Source organism: Ovis aries, chromosome 1 (genome assembly GCF_016772045.2).
Source record: "Ovis aries strain OAR_USU_Benz2616 breed Rambouillet chromosome 1, ARS-UI_Ramb_v3.0, whole genome shotgun sequence".
Taxonomy (NCBI): Eukaryota; Metazoa; Chordata; class Mammalia; order Artiodactyla; family Bovidae; genus Ovis; species Ovis aries.
This window is the reverse complement of record NC_056054.1, coordinates 234,160,527-234,180,929: the sequence shown is the minus strand read 5'-3', so window position 1 is coordinate 234,180,929 and position 20,403 is coordinate 234,160,527. Positions and strand designations below refer to the sequence as shown.

The following is a 20,403-nucleotide window of genomic DNA, read 5'->3' as shown; positions in this document are numbered from 1 at the left end:
GTGTCACATTTCAGAAGAATATGTGATCAGTTTGACTGCTGTGGATGAGAAAGTGTATTCTTGGTACCTGAAGCTTGGCTGCAGGTTGTCGGGTGCTTCCAGATCAGAGTTCTAGAGGCACAGTTGAGGCTGGACAGTTCTTTGTTGCAGGCAGTGGAGGGTGAGGTGCCGTATTCTGTGTAGGATGTTTTAGCAGCCTCCCTGGCCTCTGCCTACTGCTTGCTAGTAGGACCTCTTTCGTACTGTGACAACCAAAAATGTCTCTAGACATTGTCATATGTCTCCCAGTTAAGAATCACTGTGCTAGAATGATGTCAACCAGCTTTGCCTTCAGAGGAATGAATGAGTACAGCTCTATCAGACTCGACATGGCAATAGCAGTAATATTATATAAAAGAGGAAGGGATTGCCATGTTGTGTTCACAGATTACTGAATAATCTATATAAATATATGTAATATCTAATTTGTGCCTTGTGATAGCATATTTATAATTATCCATGGCAGTGCACAGACTATACCCCCATGTGCGACTTTACAGATTAAGTACCGTTGCCCTCAGTTTTGAAATATAAAAACTGAATTCAAGACCTAAGTATTTGGGTCAGACTCCCCCAAACACTGAGTCTGCAATGGTCTTGTCAGTCTCATTCAGTGCCTTATATCTACTTTAGGCCTTCCTTTCCAATTTCTTCTGAAGCTAAAACAAAGTCTTCCTCCCTGTAATAGTTTCCACAGCTGTTGTAGTAAAGTACCATAAACTGGGTGGCTTAAAATAGGCATTTAGTCTCTCATGGTCATGCAGGCAACATTCTGAAATCAGGAAGCTGGCAGGGCCACACACCTCCAAAGGATCCAGGAGTGAATACTTCCTTGCCTCTGCTTCTGGTGGCTCCAATCTCTGCCTTCACCTTCAACTGGCTTTCTTCTCTCCTGTGTGTCTGTGTGTCTTAAAATCTCCCTCTCCTTGTAAGAACTCCAGTTACTGGGTTCCAGGCCCACTCTAATCCAGAATGGTCTCATATTAACAGATTCCATCTGGAAAGACCTGATTTCCAAATCAGGTCATGTGCACAGAACCAGGAGTTTAGGTTTCAGCATATTTGGGAGGCCAGAGTTCAGTCTCTTGTACTGCTTGGCCAATCACCACCGCCTCACTTAAACACAGAATGAAGGAGTGGGCGGTAATATCTTAGCCAGTTCTAGAACACGTTTGCTTGTTTTTTTTAACACTGATGCCATTTTTCATGAGCTTCCCAGGTGGTGCTAGTGGTAAAAAACCCACCTGCTAATGCGGGAGACGTGAGACTCAGGTTCAGTCCCTGGTCAGGAATATCTCTTGGAGGAGGGTGCAGCAACCCACTCCAGTATTCTTGCCTGGAGAATCCGTGGACAGAGGTACCTGGGGGGCTACAGTCCATGGGGTCACAGAGAGTCAGACATGACTGAAGCGACTTAACACGCATGCACGATGCCATTTTTCATTCACTTCTGAATGTCATCATGATCATGTGACTTGAACAGCTCTTGGAGGTTTCACAGGTTACCTTCATATACAGATCTTCTGTTTCAAACTCTCCCTTCTCCAGGGTCTATTCCCTCGTTAGTCAAAGGCCCCTCCATCCACCCAGTTGCTCCTCAGTAAACCTGGAAGCCCTCCTTGCCCTTTTCCTCACCCTACTCCCCATCTGTCCAATCCCCAGTCTTCTACCCATGATGGAACAGCTTTTGACCTCACTTGTTGCCACGGCTTTGTACCGCCACATTGAACTCGCCCAGAACTGGATTCATGCCACCATCCCTCCATTTGTTTACATTCCACAGCCACAGTGTGCTTTCTAAAAGACTCGGTCTGTGCTTTGCAAACAGCCCTTCCGTGATCTACCTTGCACTTGGCATAAATGCCTCACTGAATAATGCCCCCGTTTATAGCCCCCCAAACCTGGCACATGCTTCTTTCTCTGCCTGAGATACTCCTCTCTACCCCATAACCCCATTCCACCCCAGATCTTTTCTAGGGAAAGTCCTTTTCATTCTTTAGGTTTTAGATTACTTGCCACATCCACTGGGAGCTCTTATCCATTCCTCTAGAGTGGGTTTATTTCCACTGCTCTGTGTTCCCATAGAGCCCTGCACTTTCTCTGTCATAATATTTGTGTTACTGTGTGCTCATGTCCGTCGTGATGACCTTTGCATCCTCAGTGCTGAGCCTTTGCCTGGCCCATAATGACCGTTTAATAAATATCTGTCAAATGTGAACCAGTCGTGAAGATGGTTAAATATAAACAGAGTGACAGTATTACTCAGTGGGAGGCCTTCCCCCATTCCACACCCGAGCTAAAAGTTCTTTGAATTCTCTTTTATTTTTAAAAGATATGTGATTTTTGTGTTCTGTTCCATTATAGATTCACTTTTAATTAATCGGGGCAAAAACAAATCTGGGGCTTTGTCATGTGACTTCTCACATCTGCTAGAATTTTACCTATAAACTTACCCACAAATGACAATATAACCTCAATCTGAAAAATACTTTGGATTGTATTTGCAAAATTGTGCTCTGCAGAGGAAGGGTTGTTTGTTTGGTTTTTTTGGCTTGCTTTTATTTTGTACTATTTTGTCAACTAATGTTTTGAGCTACCCATACAAAAGGGTTTAAGCAATAAACATGTTTATTAATGCATATCAATGTATGGCAAAACCAATACAGTATTGTCAAGTAAAATAAAAATTAAAATTAAAAAAATAAATAAATAAAAATGTTCATTTATTACACGCACATACACACACACACACACATACATAAGAAGTCAGATGAGCTTGGGAAACCCTGCATACTCTTCCACTCTGGGAAATTTACTATTAAATTATTTAGGAAGACTCTTGGCTATATGTAACTGGATACCCAAATTGCAGTGGCTCAAGCAATTAAGACATTTACCTCTCTCACCAAACGTGAAGACCAAGAGCAGGCTCAGAGGTAACCCAGCCCCTTCGCATTCTTTGGCCGCACGGTGCTCTGTGCGCTGTTCACTTTTGCCCATGTGCACATAGCGCCATAGTCCAGGCATCATGATTTCACTCAGGGACATAGGAGGGGAGCAAGGCATACAGCCTGAAAAGAAAGGACTCTCTTCATCAGCAGAGGAGAACCTCTCCCAGACGAGTCTTCAGAAGACTTCTTCTTGTGTTTTACCCATCTGTCTTGGGTCACAAGACTTGACCTTATAAAGGAGGCTGGGAAAGCCAGCATATAGCAGAGAGGAATAGGACAACCATGATTGTTTTAGTTTAGCCGTGGAGCAGGGGAAGATGGCAGAGGATTAGGTAGTAGACAGTTACGGCCACAACTGGGAAGCCCTTCTTTTCCACAGAAGCTCAACTGACAATGGATAGTTTGGAAAAGAGAAAGATTTTCTTTTTTTTTTTTTTTTTTTGCCACTCTGTATGGCTTGCAGGATTTTAGTTCTCCAACCAGGGATTAAACTGTTGCCTTCTGCAGTGGAAGCATAGAGACCTAACCACTGGACAGCCAAGAAGTGCCAAGAGCCCTTTAAAAGAACTTACACATTGCCTTTAAGATAAATGGGGTTGGGGGTAGGTTCAAAAAAGACAGAAATGACTGGAGATGTAGAACCCACGTCCCTTTGCTAGGGCTGGTCCTCCAGGGTGGTCACATGAGTGTAGTGCTTGTAGTGCCTTTTTGCTGCCGCCAGCCCCACTGTGCCCTTGAGCACGCTGAGAGCTGCAGGTAGATTGACCTTGTGTGGGTGCTGGGCACAAGACCAAAAGAACGTAGAAATCCAGTCTAGACTTTTTATCATACCAGTAAATGTAATCATGTTGTGATGTGTTTCTTTCAGTTTCTCCTGGATTCTGTCCCCACAAATGATCTATCCTTGATGGTTTGGGGTATTCTCTACAGTTAGATGAGTAGTAATAGTGGTAATGATGTAAGAGCCTATATTACTGAGCATTATAGTGTACCATTCACTGTGCTCAGAGTGTTTGTGAATCTGTCATTGAGTTACCACAGTAATCAAGTGTTATTTCCATTTTACAGATGAGGACACCGAGGCAGAAAGAGATTAGTCTCTTTTCAAGGTCTCTCAGCAAAGCCAGGATTCTCATCTGAGTATGACTCTGGAGCCTCCTCTAACAGTTTATGTTCATTAATTCTTAATTTCATTTTTCTAGAATATTTTTACCATTCTACCATCCTGTAAAGTTCTTGGAAAAATAGCCTAGAAACTGGCACCTGTTCTATTTACTTTGATAAACACATTTTTCAAACTGGGTTTTTAAGTGAATATTTTTATAGCTTTACTGGTTGTGAGAGGAAATTAGAAGGGGTCCCAAGCTGCACTTGTGAGCCTTCCTCTACCTTTAGCCAATCTAGCATCAGAGTGTGGGGAAGAGCGTTTCCTTTTCACATTTCCTTCCCTCAGATATTTAAGACCGGAGCTTTCTACTTCCTGATCTCTAGTTCCATAAATATTGTGTATATTGACATAACTTGAACTCCGTGACACATTACAAATCTTCAAGTTTTAAAGAAAAGGATTTTCTGTAATAGAATTCTGCCTGATCATTATCAGGAGTTCAGCAAGTTGTTAGAACTTGCCTTTTCCTAAGTAGTTTGAATGTCCAGTAGCTTAAAGCAGAGTGGGCTCCCTGGAAAGGGTCACGGCCTCGTTTGGCCCCGTTTCGAGTTTTCCTATTTTGACAGCTTTGCCGCTATAGAAAGCTGAGGCTACCTGACATTGTCCCTCTGCCTCTGCAGAATCAACTCCTTCCTCGGGAAATTAACTTTTGAGTATCTTGGATAAAGAAAAAGCAATAAGGCTCTGACTCAAAGCACTTTTTTTCCTGGAATATACAGCTTGGTTGTTTGTGACCACTTGGTTCGGATTCTAAGATCAAGATGGAGAGATGGGATGGGAGAGATGTGAGAACCAACCCCTTCTCGTCTTCCTCCTCTTCTCTTTCTCTTGCTGCCCCATACATCCTTGATCCTCTGACATCTGGGAGCTAAGAGTATTTTTTTCCTCTGCCTCTGTAAGACGAGTCATTGTTGCCATTCAGTGTCAAAAGTTGCACAATATTTTATATTTAATATTTATACTGTGCACTAGAGTGTACAGTATAAATATCCTGGTGTCAGAACAGTGTTCAAAATCCTGGCCGTGTGACGTTGGGCAAGTTGCCTTTGATCTCTCAGAGTCTCAGTGTTCTCATCTGTACAGTGAGGCAAGCAATGCCATGGTCTTCCTGGAGTGTCAGTAAGAATTGAGATAGTGCTCACAGAGCACTTAACGCAGCGAATGGTCCCTGCTGAGGGACTGATACCTGCTGCTGTCATCATTATTCCTAGTACTGGGTGTCTTTCTCTAAAGATTTGGCACAAATCAGATTATTGCCCTTTAACTTCTAGAATTTTCTTATTTTTGAAAATGGTTTGAAACCTTAGAAAGAGTTAGTCACTCAGCTGTGTCCAACTCTTTGTGACCCCATGTACCATAGTCCATCAGGCTCCTCTGTCCATGGAATGCTCCAGGCAAGAATACTAGAGGTGGTAGCCATTCCCTTCTCCAAAGGATCATCCCAACCCAGGGATTCTCCTGCATTACAGGCGGATTCTTAACCATCTGAGCCACCAGGGAAACCCTTGAAACCTTAAGCCACTGTTGTACAGCTGAAAGTTTGGTGCACTCCAAGGCCAAACCTGGATTGTTGTTGTTGTTTAGTTGCTAAGTCGTGTTGCAACCTCTGGGACCATAGCCTGCCAGGCTTCTCTGTCCGTGGAATTTTCAAGGCAAGAATACTGGAGTGGGTTGGATCATGGCCTCTGATATATGGCCTCAGGAGTAAATGCATTCAACACCATACCTCTCCCTTCCTGTCAAGAACCCATGCCATCAAGTGACTGAGGGATAATCACTGATCACTTTTTTCTTTTGTACGGTGATCTGATTCATGTGTACACGTTTGTATTAGCAGTCGTCTTGTAACGTCCCTCGTATTTGATTAGGAGGTTCTGTAACTTTGTGGCTGATAAAAGTGAGTTCAGTATGTTTTTCCCTTCATTTGGAGAGGTCGAATGGCACCCCACTCCAGTACTCTTGCCTGGAAAATCCCATGGATGGAGGAGCCTGGTAGGCTGCAGTCCATGGGATCGCGAAGAGTCAGACACGACTGAGCGACTTCACTTTCACTTTTCACTTTCATGCATTGGAGAAGGAAATGGCAACCCACTCCCGTGTTCTTGCCTGGAGAATCCCAGCGATGGGGGAGCCTTGTGGGCTGCCGTCTATGGGGTCGCACAGAGTCGGACACGACTGAAGCGACTTAGCAGCAGCAGCGACTATAAACCTGGATTGGGGGCTTTCTGATCCTATGTGAATCACTGGCTGTCTTTTGGGTGACAGTAAATCATAACACATTCTTACCAACAACTGTAGCCCTCATGTCCACTATTTGTTACGTTCTCAACAATGAAATAGAAATTGTGTGACATTTCTGGGGTTTTTGGAAGTCTAGTCTTTTTTGTTTTCAGATTTGCTTTTTTATTTTTGACTGCGCTGTGTCTTCCTTGCCGTGCGTGGGCTTTCTCTAGTTGTGGTGGGCAGGGGCTACTCTTCATTGTGGTATGAGGGCTTCTCATTGCGGTGGCTTCTCTTGTTGCAGAGCACGGGCTCTAGGGTGAGAGGGCTTCAGTAGGTGTGTCCTGTGACCTCAGTAGTTGTGGCTTGTGAGCTCTAGAATGCTGGTTCAGTAGGATTGTTCCATATGCAACAACGGACTTAGTTGCATATGGAATCTTCCTTGGACCAGGAATCGAATCCATGTCCCCTGTGTTGGCAGATGGATTCTTAACCGCTGGACTTAGTCTTTACTCTTTTAAAGTTGGCCATGCTGTAAAGGGGACCTGAACAATGTACACCTGAAACTTATATAATAGAAAAAAAACTAAGAAAATGAGTTTACAAATCACTGACAGGGATAAAATATTTTCAAGCCATACTTGATATGGGACTTTTACCCTGATTACATAAAGAGTTCTTAAACTCAAAAGTAAGGCAACTCAATTTCTAAGTGGGCAGACATTTGAATAGACATTTCAGCCAAGAAGATATCCAAATGGCTTAGCATTTGAAAAGATGCTCAACATTACTAGTCAGTAGGGAAATGAAAGTTAAAACAAAAACTAGGTTTCACAGTCACTCAGTTCAGTTCAGTCGCTCAGTTGTGTCTGACTCTTTGCGACCCCATGAATCGCAGCACGCCAGGCCTCCCTGTCCATCACCATCTCCCGGAGTTCACTCAAACTCATGTCCATCGAGTTGGTGATGCCATCCAGCCATCTCATCCTCTGTTGTCCCCTTCTCCTCCTGCCCCCAATCCCTCCCAGCATCAGGGTCTTTTCCAGTGAGTCAACTCTTCCCATGAGGTAGCCAAAGTACTGGAGTTTCAGCTTCAGCATCAGTCCTTCCAATGAACACCCAAGACTGATCTCCTTTAGGATGGACTGGTTGGATCTCCTTGCAGTCCAAGGGACTCTCAAGAGTCTTCTCCAAAACCACAGTTCAAAAGCATCAATTCTTCAGCACTCAGCTTTCTTCACAGTCCAACTCTCACATCCATACATGACCACTGGAAAACCATAGCCTTGACTAGATGGACCTTTGTTGGCAAAGTAATATCTCTGCTTTTGAATATGCTATCTAGGTTGGTCATAACTTTCCTTCCAAGGAGTAAGCATCTTTTAATTTCATGGCTGCAATCACCATCTGCAGTGATTTTGGAGCCCCCAAAAATAAAGTCTGACACTGTTTCCATTGTTTCCCCATCTATTTCCCATGAAGTGATGGGACCAGATGCCATGGTCTTCGTTTTCTGAATGTTGAGCTTTAAGCCAACTTTTTCACTCTTCTCTTTCACTTTCATCAAGAGGCTTTTTAGTTCCTCTTCACTTTCTGCCATATGGGTGGTATCATCTACATATCTGAGGTTATTGATATTTCTCCTGGCAATCTTGATTCCAGCTTATGCTTCTTCCAGCCCAGCTTTTCTCATGATGTGCTCTGCATACAAGTTAAATAAGCAGGGTCACAGCCACTAGGATGACTATAATAAAGACAAAGATGGCGTTGATAAGGATGTGGAGAAACTGGAGCCCTAATACACTGCTTATCGGAATGTGCAGTGATGCAACCAATTTGGAAAGTGGCCCAGTAGTTTCTTAAGAAGCTAAGGAATTTACCATATGACCCAGTAATTCCATTCAGTGTTTCATTCTAAGAGAAATAAAAACTGTTCATAAAGGCTTATAGTAAATATTTATAACCTGTGTGTGGCGTGTTTGTTGGTCTTCAGAATTATTTTGAGGCATTGAGTACATAGGCTGTTTGAAATCAATTTTGGGGCAAATTTCATGCCTTGTTTTGCTGGTTGGAGCTTCTGCCAAATAATGAGTATTTTGATACAGGTATTTGGCTCTAATTATGCTTAATCCACTTGCTCATTTGCAAAGTACCTCTAATTATTAGGCTTTTAACAAGATGTCAGGCAGTATAAAGGCATGATGTTCTATAGGAAGATTTAAAATATTAGCTAATAACATTTGCTGTAAGCCAGGCATGATTGTAAGAGCTTTACATGCAAAAAGATAATAAATGTATTATTTCATTTAATCCTCCCAACAATCCTAAGAGGTATTGTAATCCCCAGGAGATTTTTTTACGTAGGAGAAAACACAGAAAGGATCAGTAACTTGCTCAAAATCACAAAGTGCATGAGTGATGAAACTGAGCCAGACATGCTCAATCAAGTCTGTACTCTTATCTGTTATACTGTACTTCACAGCTTTAAAATTGTATATTATTCTAGTAAAAAAAATTGTATAATTCTAATACCAAGATTTAAAATTAAAATTAACTTGTCACTGTGAGGAAAGTGTTTTAACCTCTTAACTTCAAAGTAGATTTCAGCATAATCCTATCTCCTCCCTCCTAGAAATATTAAACTAGGGTTAAGTACAAAGTCAAGTGTGGGGATTAGCAATCATGTTTTCAGAAGGGAAAGAGAAACAGGTTGAAATCTGCAGAGGAAGCATTCTTGTACATGTCTTGAAGGGAAGTGGGAAGAATCTCTTTGATTTTATGAAACCCCAGGAACTCTGTGAATCCACATACAGGGAGCATGGCAGAGCCGTTACAGATCCCTGAGGAAAGCAAGAGTGTCTAGGAGAGAAACTTGGAGTATGGCCACTAAAAGAAAGGATGACTTAGAACTGTCGTGGAAGGCATTAGGAGAGGAAGAGTTTCAGGTTGTCACAGGTGCTCAACCTCGTCAAGTGCCTAGATGAGCAGTGGTGATATGCAGGTTACTGGGTTTGTTGGGGTGATGGGCCATCATGACTTTGGAGAGCGATTTCATTGGTACGGTGGGCACAAGGGTCTGAGAAAATGCCAGTCTGAGAAAATGCCAGGCAGCTGCTAGTTCAGTAGACATTTGTCTTTTCACCAGCAGATTCAAGTGAAGATTTTTTCAGGACAGGGAAGTTGCGTGCATGTTTTAAACAAAGCCTGTGGAAAGGGAGGTGTTGAATAGGTAAAAATAAATCTTATTCTTGATGATAGATGGCAGAAAATCCGTGTGTTTTGTTTTGGATAATCCTTGCTTGCATTTTTCCCTTTAAATTTAATTCTTCTACAAAAGGAATAATTGGAAGTTCTCCTTCTAGTCTGTCAGATTTTGGTTCTGAAAGAAAGTTCCAGAACAATGCAAGGTGGCAGGTAAGACAACTGACAGTTAAGGCTGACCTGAGCAGGGCATGGGGAAAGCTGGTCTTTTAAAGTCTAACACTTCTTGCTTTCCTCATCTCTGTCTCTGCTTTTGTACTCCTGATTCCATTTGGTTATCCAGCCTGTTTCTCATTCCTGGTCATCCTTGTTATGTACCTAAGAGGTTTGCTCATAAGGGTTGAGGTGGGAACTCTTCCTATGGTATTTTCGTGTATAAAAGCTCATCTCTAATCACAAGGCTCTACAGAAAGACTCGTTCCATCACCATCTCTTCTTCATGATGCTTACGTACCTTGGGTTCAAGGAAATACCTTGATTAATGGAATGAGGTTGGGATCCAGCGTCTTAAAACTTTTCAGGTGTTTCTCCAGATGTCCCAATATTATTTGTTGACTAAATGATCAATATTCCACAGATTTGAAATGTCACTTAGATTATGTAGAAAATTCCTAGATGTATTTAGGGTCAGTTTGTGAACCCACTGTTCTGTTTCACTACTCCCTCTGTCAAATAATATCCATTAGTCTCAGTCTTTGAATTACTGTAGCTTTAGAATATGTTCCTTTTTTTTTTTTTTACAACATTGTATTGGTTTTGCATATGTTCTTAATATATCATATGGCTAGTCACTCTCATTTTTTTCACAGTCTGAATGTTCTTCCATGTTTATTTTCTGCATATTTTAGAATCAGCTTGACTATTCCCCCTCCTCTCTGCCCCTGCAAAACCGAGATTTTTCAAGGAGATTATGTTAAAATTATATATTAATTCAGGAAGAATTAATATCTCTTTAATATCAAACTTTTCTATCCATTCAGGCCTTCTTCTAAAGTATTTCAAGTCTGTCTTCATATAGAAACTTCAATTTAAAATTCTAAATATTTTGTGGGTTTTGTGTCTATTATAAATAAGATCTTCTTCCATTATATTTTCTGAGTGTTATTCATATATGGAAAAGCCTTTTTATTAACCCAGCCATTTTAGTGAATTCACTCTTACCTTGTAATATATTTCAGTCAATGATGTTATCTGCAAGTAATCAGTTGTTTGTAAGGCAAAAAATATTCCATTGCCCAAGAGTCCCTTCACCTGTACCCTCAGGCATCCACAGAAAACCTGGAATGCTGACAGTCTTCACATCTATGTGTTTATTATTTAGATTTTTTTTACCTTGAATTGCAAAATATTTTAAACATACAGAAAATTATCAAACACTAAATGTCAACCCACTCCAATATTCTTGCCTGGAGAATCCCATGGACAGAGGAGACTGGCAGGCTACTGTCCATGGGGTTGTAAGAGTCAAACATGACTTAGTGACTAAACCACCACCAACAGCATGCCTATAATCCAGGTTTAATAGATACAAGTTTTTGTTTGTTTGTTTTTTCCTGCTATATCACTGCCAGGTCTCTTAAAAAAAAAAAGTCCCAATATAATATTGTAGGTTTATCTATAGCCTCTTCATCATCGTCCCTTCTTTCTCCCCCTCCTTCCCAAAGTAAGTCCTGTGCTGAGCTGGGTGTCTGTCATCCTGTACTCACTAATGTGTATATACACATGCAGCTTTGATATTCTAAAAGTTGGTATTCTGAATATGTAAATTTTATTTTAAATATTGTAAATATTTATTCTAAATATGTAAAATTTGATATTCTAAAAATGTATGTTGTATGCAACCAGATTCCCCAGTGGCTCAGCGGTAAAGAAAGTGAAAGTGAAGTCCTTCAGTCATGTCCGACTCTTTGCAACACCATGGACTGTAGGCTACCAGGCTCCTCCGTCCATGGGATTCTCCAGGCAAGAGTGCTAGAGTGGATTGCCATTTCCTTCTCCAGGGGATCTTCCCAACCCGCCTACAAAGCCAGAGACACAGGAGATGGGGGTTTGATGACTGGGTTGGGAAGAGCTCTCTGGAGGAGGAAATGGCAACCCACTCCAGTATTCTTGCCTGGAGAATCGCTATGGACAGAGGAACCTGGGTGGCTAGAGTCCACAGGGTCACAGAGTCGGACACGATTGAGCAACTTAGCTTGCGTGCATGTATGTGGGCTTCTCTTGTAGCTCAGCTGGTAAGGAATCCACCTGCAATGCGGGAGACCTGGATTCGATCCCTGGGTTGGGAAGATTCCCTGGAGAACAAAAAGGCTACCCACTCCAGTATTCTGGCCTGGAGAATTCCATGGACTGTATAGTCCATGGGGATGCAAAGAGTTGGACACAACTGAGTGACTTTTACTTCATGCATGAAGTTATAAATGTTACCCTTATTTAAAAGTAATAAATATATGCCCAGGTCTTCCTGGGTAATGGTAAAGACTGCCTGCAATGCGGGATACCCAGGTTCGATCCCTGGGTAGGGAAGATCCCCTGGAGAAGAAAATGGAAATCCACTCTAGTGTTCTTGCCTGGGAAATCCCATGGACAGAAGGGTCTGGCAGGCTACAGTCCATGGGGTTGCAGAGAGTCAGGCACAACTGAGCGACTAATACTTTTGCTTTATTTTTTCAAATATATGCCCATTATGAAAGCATTCCAACCTTTATAGAAATTGACAGGAGAGAAAGTTAAAAGTGCTCCCTAATATTCACTTTAAGAATCAGCTGTTCTCAGAAAAGGTGTATCATGGGCTGAAAAGTTTTTAGTGCATGCTGTTAGGTTGCATGCAGTAGAACCAAATAGTATCTGAGCCGCTTAACAAAAGAATGCCTTCCGAGGGAAGAATAATTGAGGTATTTATTTACCACCATGTCCTGTTCTCTTCTGATAGTTTTTTTATCATGTTAAAAAAAGAAAAGGCATCCCAAAGGTTACTAGGACTGTAAGTTTCGACAGGGAGACCCATTATTGTTTATGCCACAGAGCCACAGGCTTGTATCGATTTGATTGCTGCGCCTGATAGGCTGTGCTTGCACAAACCGTCTCCTCTTTGATGAGCAGCTGGTAAACTTGGAGTGCGGCTAAGACAATCAGAGGAAGTCTACATGTAAACTGCTCCGTGCAAGGAAAGGTGGTTTTTCCATTTGCCTTTTTCTGAGCAGTTTAACTTCCTAAATACATGATCCAGATTGTTTCAGAGGCTATGTAAACCATATGTTTGCTAATGAAAGAAACAAACATGGGGAAGTCTGATTAGCATCAACTTCCCTTAGGGAAGGGGGATCTTTCCCAACCCAGCTGAGCTTGTTTTATACTTTACTGGACACAGGTGGGTCAGCAGAGGAGGGAATGAGGTTGTGAATGGCTGCATTTGTCTCTGGATTCCCGCTCTTCTGCTTATGCACATATTTTTATTATTGTTATTTATTTATTTGGGGCTGCACTGGGTCTTCCTTGCTGCACACAGGCTTTCTCTAGTAACGGCCAGCAGGGGCTAACTCTTTACTGCGGTGCACAGATTTCTCATGCAGTGGCTTCTTGTTGTGGAGCACGGGCTCTAGGTACGTGGACTTGGTTGCTCCAAGGCATGTGGAATCTTACCGGACCAGGGATCAAACCTATGTCTCCTCCGTTGGCAGGCACCTTCTTAGTCCCTGTACTACCAGAGAAATCCTTAAGCACATATTTTAACAGTTATCCTTTTGTATTAGTGTGAGAGAGTTAGTAGGTGGTGGTTGTCATGAGGAGAATGAATTTCACTCCGTATACAGCAGATTTGGAGAGGGGGAGATAGTAATTTGAACCTTTATGGGATTGACTGTGTGAGTGTGTATTTTGTGTGAGAGAGCACAGACATGCTAGCAAGAGCGAGTTCCTTTTCCTTTTTTATTCCTTTGGGTTTGAATAGTAGCTGACAAGGATAAATAGCTTACTTGACTACTGTTAATCAAGGTTTTTTTTAATATTAAGTGCATTAAAGGAGTGGTGAAGAAGTTGTGAACATTATTTATTACATAATGAAGACATTTGCAGGTCTAGATAAAATAATGATATTGGGTGACTGCTATTGAATCAGTTGAGAAAACAGCACACTTGTTTCCTGTGTCCTATTTTGGATACAGAAGTTAAAACAGTGGGAAAGTTCAATGACGCAGATATGTGGACACCAGATATCTTGAGGTGACTTTGCATAGCTATAAATAAGGTGGCTGCTCTTTACCATCCCAGCTGAACATTTGAGAGGACAACAGGCATAAACTGGGTTACATGGTCACCCTAGGTCTTAACGGTATTGTAGTTGTCATGGCTTAAGAAAACAATTTAAAAAAATTCTATTAATTTTTCTACTTCTTCTAATTACCTACCCCCTGAAGTCAGAGGTTCAACACATCAGTGAAACACACTAGCTGATATTGTTCGCATTTAGGCAAACAAAGCGGGTAATAACTCTGAAAATTAAGAGGGGGAAAGAAAAAGATTTAAGTAGCTTATTCATGTCCATTTGCATGAGTTTCCTATGAACTCTTGGTTTGGAATCCTGTTGGGGACCATCTAGTAAGTAAAGCCACTTTATGCTGAAGCCTTTTTGGAACTTGCATCATCTTGAACGATGTCTTCATAGCATGCAGATTTCTTTGCCATTTATTTCTTTGGGAATACAGAGAATACCTATGCAATGTCATAGCATAGGGCACTGCCTAAATACTCCATGTGCACAGTCTTAGGGAGCTTGGAGTTCTCTGTCTGCAGCAGAATTATTTTTAACTGGAAATGATTTTAACTTAAAGATGATCTTTTTAAGCTTGTGAGTTGGACCAAGAGAGTAGCTCAGGGGTGCAGAGAGAGGACAGTTCCAAAGAAGTCTTCATTTTTTTTTTCTTTCGTTTTTGTAGCTCTTGTTGAGGTTTCACTTTCCTTTTTATTCTTTTTCCTTTTGGTCTTATCCCGAGTCCTGGATTTTATTAAATCTGTGTCTCAGATGTCTAGACAGTATTATAAGCCTTACCTGCTGTATGGTCAGGCCACTGAAGATGGCTGTTCTCTTACTCTCTGTACATGCCCTGCTGGATCCCTCCCTCACCTATACCCAACTCACAGGAATATGCTTGCCCACTGCCGGAGGTGGTGATTGTTCTGATTCTTTGGTCAGAACAGCTCCACATGCTATTTCTGTTAAGGGAAACATCTGCCTTCATGATGATTGTTAACCAGAGGGGCTGTGAGCGATGTTTTCATGGAAACCAGTGAGCCCACTTGATGTCACTTCTTCCTGCAAATGGTAGCTTCTTCTCCCCTGAGCACTGAAGACTGCTGCCCTGGTCTACTCGCCGCCTGCAGCACACTTGTCACTCTGGGACCCTTCTGTTTCAGATGTGAGATCCCCTCTCCCATAAACCATTGATGTCTCTGTCATTGCTGGGTTTGTCTTGAGGCTGGGCAACTATGAGGCTTGTAGGCCTGCAGGCTGCAACCCCACACCTGCTTGGCCCAAAATTGACTGCTTTGGTTCTGGTACACAAGGTCTTTAAAAAATATAATATTGTTTGTTTGTAAAGTATATTACCCTGCTTCCTCCTTTTATAAAAATCACATGAAATTTGATAACCCTCATTTTGATATGAGAAATATTTTATATATTCTGAGTGCAGTTGTGCTGGTCTGTATGCAGTCTCAGCGAGTTTCAGAGATGATGTTGCCATGTGAACTTCCAGTTAATACAGATTATTACCCTAGCAACAAACAGGCTTGATCAAAAGGCTTTTTTTTTTTTTTTTCTTTTATGGATGATACAACTGTATTTGCTGGTTTGGGGTGGGGGAAGGATCTATCAAACTAAATTTTTAAAAGACCATAAAGTTTTTAAAGGACAGTTACAAGGGAATGGTTGACAGATGCCCACTACCAGATGAAAAAAATTTCTCAGAAATCTTGAGCAAAATGGCCTATTTTGAAATTCCTAACATAGTTAAGCACTAGGATTTTTCTTAGCTCTCCTGAGTTCATACATTTGCATTTGTTATTAGCTAAGTTAATTGTTCAATATGGTCCTTAGAATGCATTAGAATGTATTGCATGGTCATCCATTTATTCACCAGTTATTTTTGAGCTCTGCCATGTTCAACTGCGAGGACAGACAGAGAATAGAAGAGAGCTGTATCTAACTAGAGTTGGATTTGCCAAGAAAATGACTGTGTATACAAGGAGTGATTATATAACTAGGTATCATGAAATTCAAGTTGGATAATTGAATAAGGGTGAATGAGAGGACATGAGGGTTCAAGGATGGAGGGAAAGGCGGTGGAATCAATGGGTTGTAGGAATGGTGGGCTAAAATTGTTGGGATTGAGGATTGGAAGAGATGAGTCAAAGAGACTAGCAGGACTGGTTAGGAAGTGGTTTTGACATTGGGATTGAAGAGAGGTTGCAGTTGGTGATAACAGGGTCGATCCTTGAAGGGGAAATCAAGGAATTGAGAGGCCAGGATTGTGGGAGGATTGCCACATGGAAATTCAAGAAAGGAGTGTTGGACAGCACCAGGAAGCCAGCAGCTACACTCATGAATGAGGATGAGGCAGGCTCCAGGGGCCTGGAGATGACTTTGATGATGAAATAGAGACTGATGGCATGAGCACAAAACTTGGGGACATTCTGGGAGGAGGAAGTGATTGTTGTCTAGAATTATGAAACTCAAGCATGTGGAAAGCCTTCTAGGGAGGCAGTGCTCTTTAGTAGGAGCCTACTATCTGTTAAGGCAAGAAGGTAAAGAGAGAGTTCAGAGAAGAGGCTGAGGATTTAGAAGATTTAGCTGGATTTCCAGAGGACACAGTGGAAGGGTTTAGCAACCAGCTGAGGGGTTTAGGGAGGTGAGGCCCAATTAGGCACGTGCTTAGGGCTGTGCAGGCAAGAGTGCACCCAGAGGAATGAAGACCACCAGGGGGTCAGTCTGGGGCACAAGCAGGGAAAGAGGGTGTGGTGGGATCAGTGGGTGCTTTCTGAAGTAGGTGGTGAGGCTGTACATGCTGGGAGGAAGGGTTGGGGGTCTTCCAGAAGACCAACCTCTGAGGCTGTTCTTCCCTCCTATGCCTGGTGGTTTGCAGGCTGGTAGTGCAGCCTTGCCACTCAGAGTGTGAGGAGATCTCATCCTGCAGATGGAGGTGAGACTGGGGAGTAGCTGTTCAAGCAGTACCATGATGTCTGTTTGTTTCACTTTTTGCAGCAATGCCAGGATAGTGGAAAAGGAAACCTGGAGGGTTTAATAATTGTTTTTAGTATTGCTTTTAGTTACTTTTAAAAAATATTTATTTGGCTGCATCGGGTCGTAGTTACAGCACTTGGGATCTTTAGTGGGATCTTTAGTTGTGACATGTGCAATCTAGTTCCCTGACCAGGGACTGAACCAGGTCCCCTGCATTGAGAGCATGGACTCGTAGCCGCTGGACCACCAGGGGAGTCCTGATATTGCTTTGATACCTAGGATATGATTCAGTATACAACAGAAAAATAGTAATTAACAGGTTTTCATTTTGGAGGGTTATACTGACTCATAGGGCTTCCCAGGTGGCTCAGTGGTAAAGAACCCGCCTGCCAATGCAGGAGACATAAGACATGTGGGTTCAGCTCCTGGGTCGGGAAGATCTCCAGTATCCTTGCCTGGAGAATCCCATGGACAGAGGAGCCTGGCGGGCTCCGGTCCACGGGGTCACAAAGAGTTGGACACAACTGAAGTGAATGAGCACACATACTGACTCAGAATCAGTAGGAATAATTCAGAGTTCAATTCCTATTTAAAATAAATTCTCTCTCCCTGTCTTCCTTCCCTTCCCCTCCACATCCCCCAAAGTGTGACTTGAAAATTGACAGTGTCACAGTCTCATCCACTGAATTCCTGATAATGTTCTTTTTCCCTTTTCTTTACAGTGAAGAAAGTTACAATGTCAATGATTATGCTTTAAGAGATCAGCTACTGGTGGAGTCTTGTGACAGTGAAGAGCTTACTTCTTCTCCAGGGAAGAACAGCTCTACAATGCTTTATTCAAGACAGAACTCTGCCAGTCACCTCTTTACGCTGACTGTCCTGAGTAACCACGCAAATGAGAAAGTGGAGATGCTGCTGGGAGCAGAGACGCAGTAAGTATGCGCAGGGCGAGGGTTTCAGCATATTTGCTGATGGTTTAATTACCCTTGGTCCACAGACTCCCTAGAAACAGTAAAACTCTACCTACTATGTATTTTTATTGCCTGCCTGTTATGCACCAAGCAGAGCATCTGGATGTTTTATACAGATACTTGTCTTCTCACTCTGATCCTCTCAACGTACTGAGAGAGATAGCTATTATTTTTGTCCCCATGATTCCTGATGGATGTGTTGTGCTTTAAGTAGTGTGCTTTTGTACTTACAGAATGGTTTAAAATCAGTTTAATTATTGATAAAAATATGACTGAGGAGCCCTAGGAATATGACTTACTGGTAGTTTGATTCTAGGCCCTGTGTTTCCTTAGCTACTGAAATTGAAGTCATTTTGCAACCACCTACCTTCAGCCAGGCAGCAGAAAGCCCAGTGATTTGTCAAAAGAGACACTGGGTTTAGGGAAATATATTTATTGCAGGAAGGGGGATCCCCTGCAGTTGGCCCGTCTAGCGGTTGGAAACTGGGCTTGAGAGTGGGCTCTTGTCTAGCAGTTGGAAATGAACTGTCCAAGGAGACACATGTGCTGACAAAGCAAGAGACTTTATAGGGAAGTGGTGCCCCGGCAGAGAGCAGCAGTAAGGGAACCCAGGAGGACCTCTGCCAGAGCCCGTGATCTCGGGTTTCATAGTAATGAGGAGTCATCTTGTTTGCCCCATTCCTGGTCTGACTCAGGGTCCTCCCTGGTGGCATGCACATCTCTCAGCCATGATGGATTCTGGCATGACAGTTTCTGGGTGGTTGGCTCACATCATGGGGTGGCATCTCCTCCCTCCTTTTGGCCCCTCCCAAATTCTTCTGGTTAGTTTTTTGGGGGCCGCACCGCGGGACCCTCCTGTTGTGAGACAACTCATGCAAGTGGTTATCGTCGTGCCTGGTCAAGGTGGGTGGTTTCCTTCAGTGGTTCCTTAACATTTTGATGACCCCTCTTTCCCGTCCAGAGTTTATGCAGAGGCAGAACAGTCATCACGTTTGTGCCTGCAGTTTCAGCAGCAGTTAGTAGGCAGTCCATTCTCACGTGGGATGAAGCTAGTAGTTGTAGTGTTAGTTGCTCAGTCATGGCCGACTCTTTGTGACCCCATGGACTGTAGCCTGCCAGACTCTTCTGTCTATGGGATTCTTCAGGCAAGCATACTGGAGTAGGTTGCTATTCCCTTTTCCAGGGGGTCTTCCCAACCCAGGGATCAAACCTGATCTCCTGCATTGCAAGCAGATTCTTTACCATCTGAGCCACCAGGGAAGCCCATAAGGGATGAAGCTAAGGGGGCTTACTTGTCAAGTCTACCCTCGCTGTTATTGAACCAAACTTGGGTCCGCTTGCCTGTGCACTGTAAAGCCAATCTACTGACACCGGGTTGTGATGAAGGGAAGTGCAGCCTTTACTGTAAAGGTGCCAACACAGGATGGGTGACTTGTGCTCTGAAAACCCCCAAACACCCAGATGGATTTCAGCAAAGCATTTTTAAAGGCCAAGTGAGGGAAGGGGTTACAGGGTATGTGGTCAGCTGGTGCCCAGTTCTGGTTGGTTGATTTCAGGTAACAGTGTGGTTTACCTTATCAATCCTTAGGTACCAGTGGGTCTGGGGGGTGCATGATCATCCAGTAATTAATTTCTTCCATTTTGGTGGTGGTTTTAGCATCTGTGACACAGTTCAGGAATGTACATCAGATACTGTTATTTAGGTCCCTCTGGAAGGAGCTGCAGCAGAGGACAGTGGGGGTGGGGGTTCTGTCCCGAGAAGACCCTGTAGGATCCTATTCAGTTACATTGCGATTTTGTCCATTTAGAGATAGTTGGCCAATTTGTTTGGAAACTGGAAGCCTCCTCTTAAAATAATCATCATAGGCAGGTATTATGTTGGGTCAGAGGTTGAAGCCTTGGAGGGAAAGAAGGTCCCTAATCCTTGGTTCTCTGGGGTTCCTATACTCTCTCCTACTTGGCTCTTACGTGGTATGATGAAAATGAATCAGAGTGAATAACAACCCTAAGATTGTAACAAAATCTTAGTGAAAGAATTCTTCTTAAATATTCTTAAGAATATATAAGAGTTCTTCAGCTAAGGGGGCTTAATTGTCAAGTCTACCCTCTTCTTAAATTCTTCTTGAATATTCTTCTAAGAATATTTAACAGGGACCCTGGTTTGTTAAAGAGAGATACAAGAAAAGAAAAAGAAGGGGAAAAGCTATCCACATGAAATGATGAATGATCATTTCATGTTTTGGGCACTAGAAGTAGCTTTTCAAAGGGTGAAGAAAACCAAGAGGGGCAGGGTATAGAAAGCTATTTGAGATTTCAAAACAGCAGAAAGGGAGTATTTCAAATGCACTTCTCAAGCTAACAGAGGGAATGAGTAAGAAAAGGAGCACCATCCCCTGTGTTTGTTTATAAAACAAAGAAATGCCTCTTCCTTTAGGCCTCAGAATTCTTCCAGGAAAGGGCCGGAAAGCCCTGCCACATTCCAAGGATGCTCCTCTGTGTTTGCACCTCTGGGGAGGGACCTTTGGTGGGTGTGGTGCTTACTGGGCTGTGCAGGTG

General features: G+C 42.7%; 1 protein-coding gene across 3 annotated transcripts in view; it reads left to right on the top strand.

Moving 5' to 3' along the window:
- The window catches only part of ARHGEF26 (Rho guanine nucleotide exchange factor 26), a 141,574-nt gene that overhangs the window by 105,445 nt on the left and 15,726 nt on the right, over window positions 1-20,403 (top strand). For all 3 annotated transcript variants that reach the window (XM_015092586.3, XM_004003236.5, XM_042235375.2), the window contains one exon: window positions 17,599-17,808. In XM_015092586.3, the coding sequence (XP_014948072.3) occupies window positions 17,599-17,808 (210 nt within the window). The remainder of the gene's footprint in view (window positions 1-17,598; window positions 17,809-20,403) is intronic.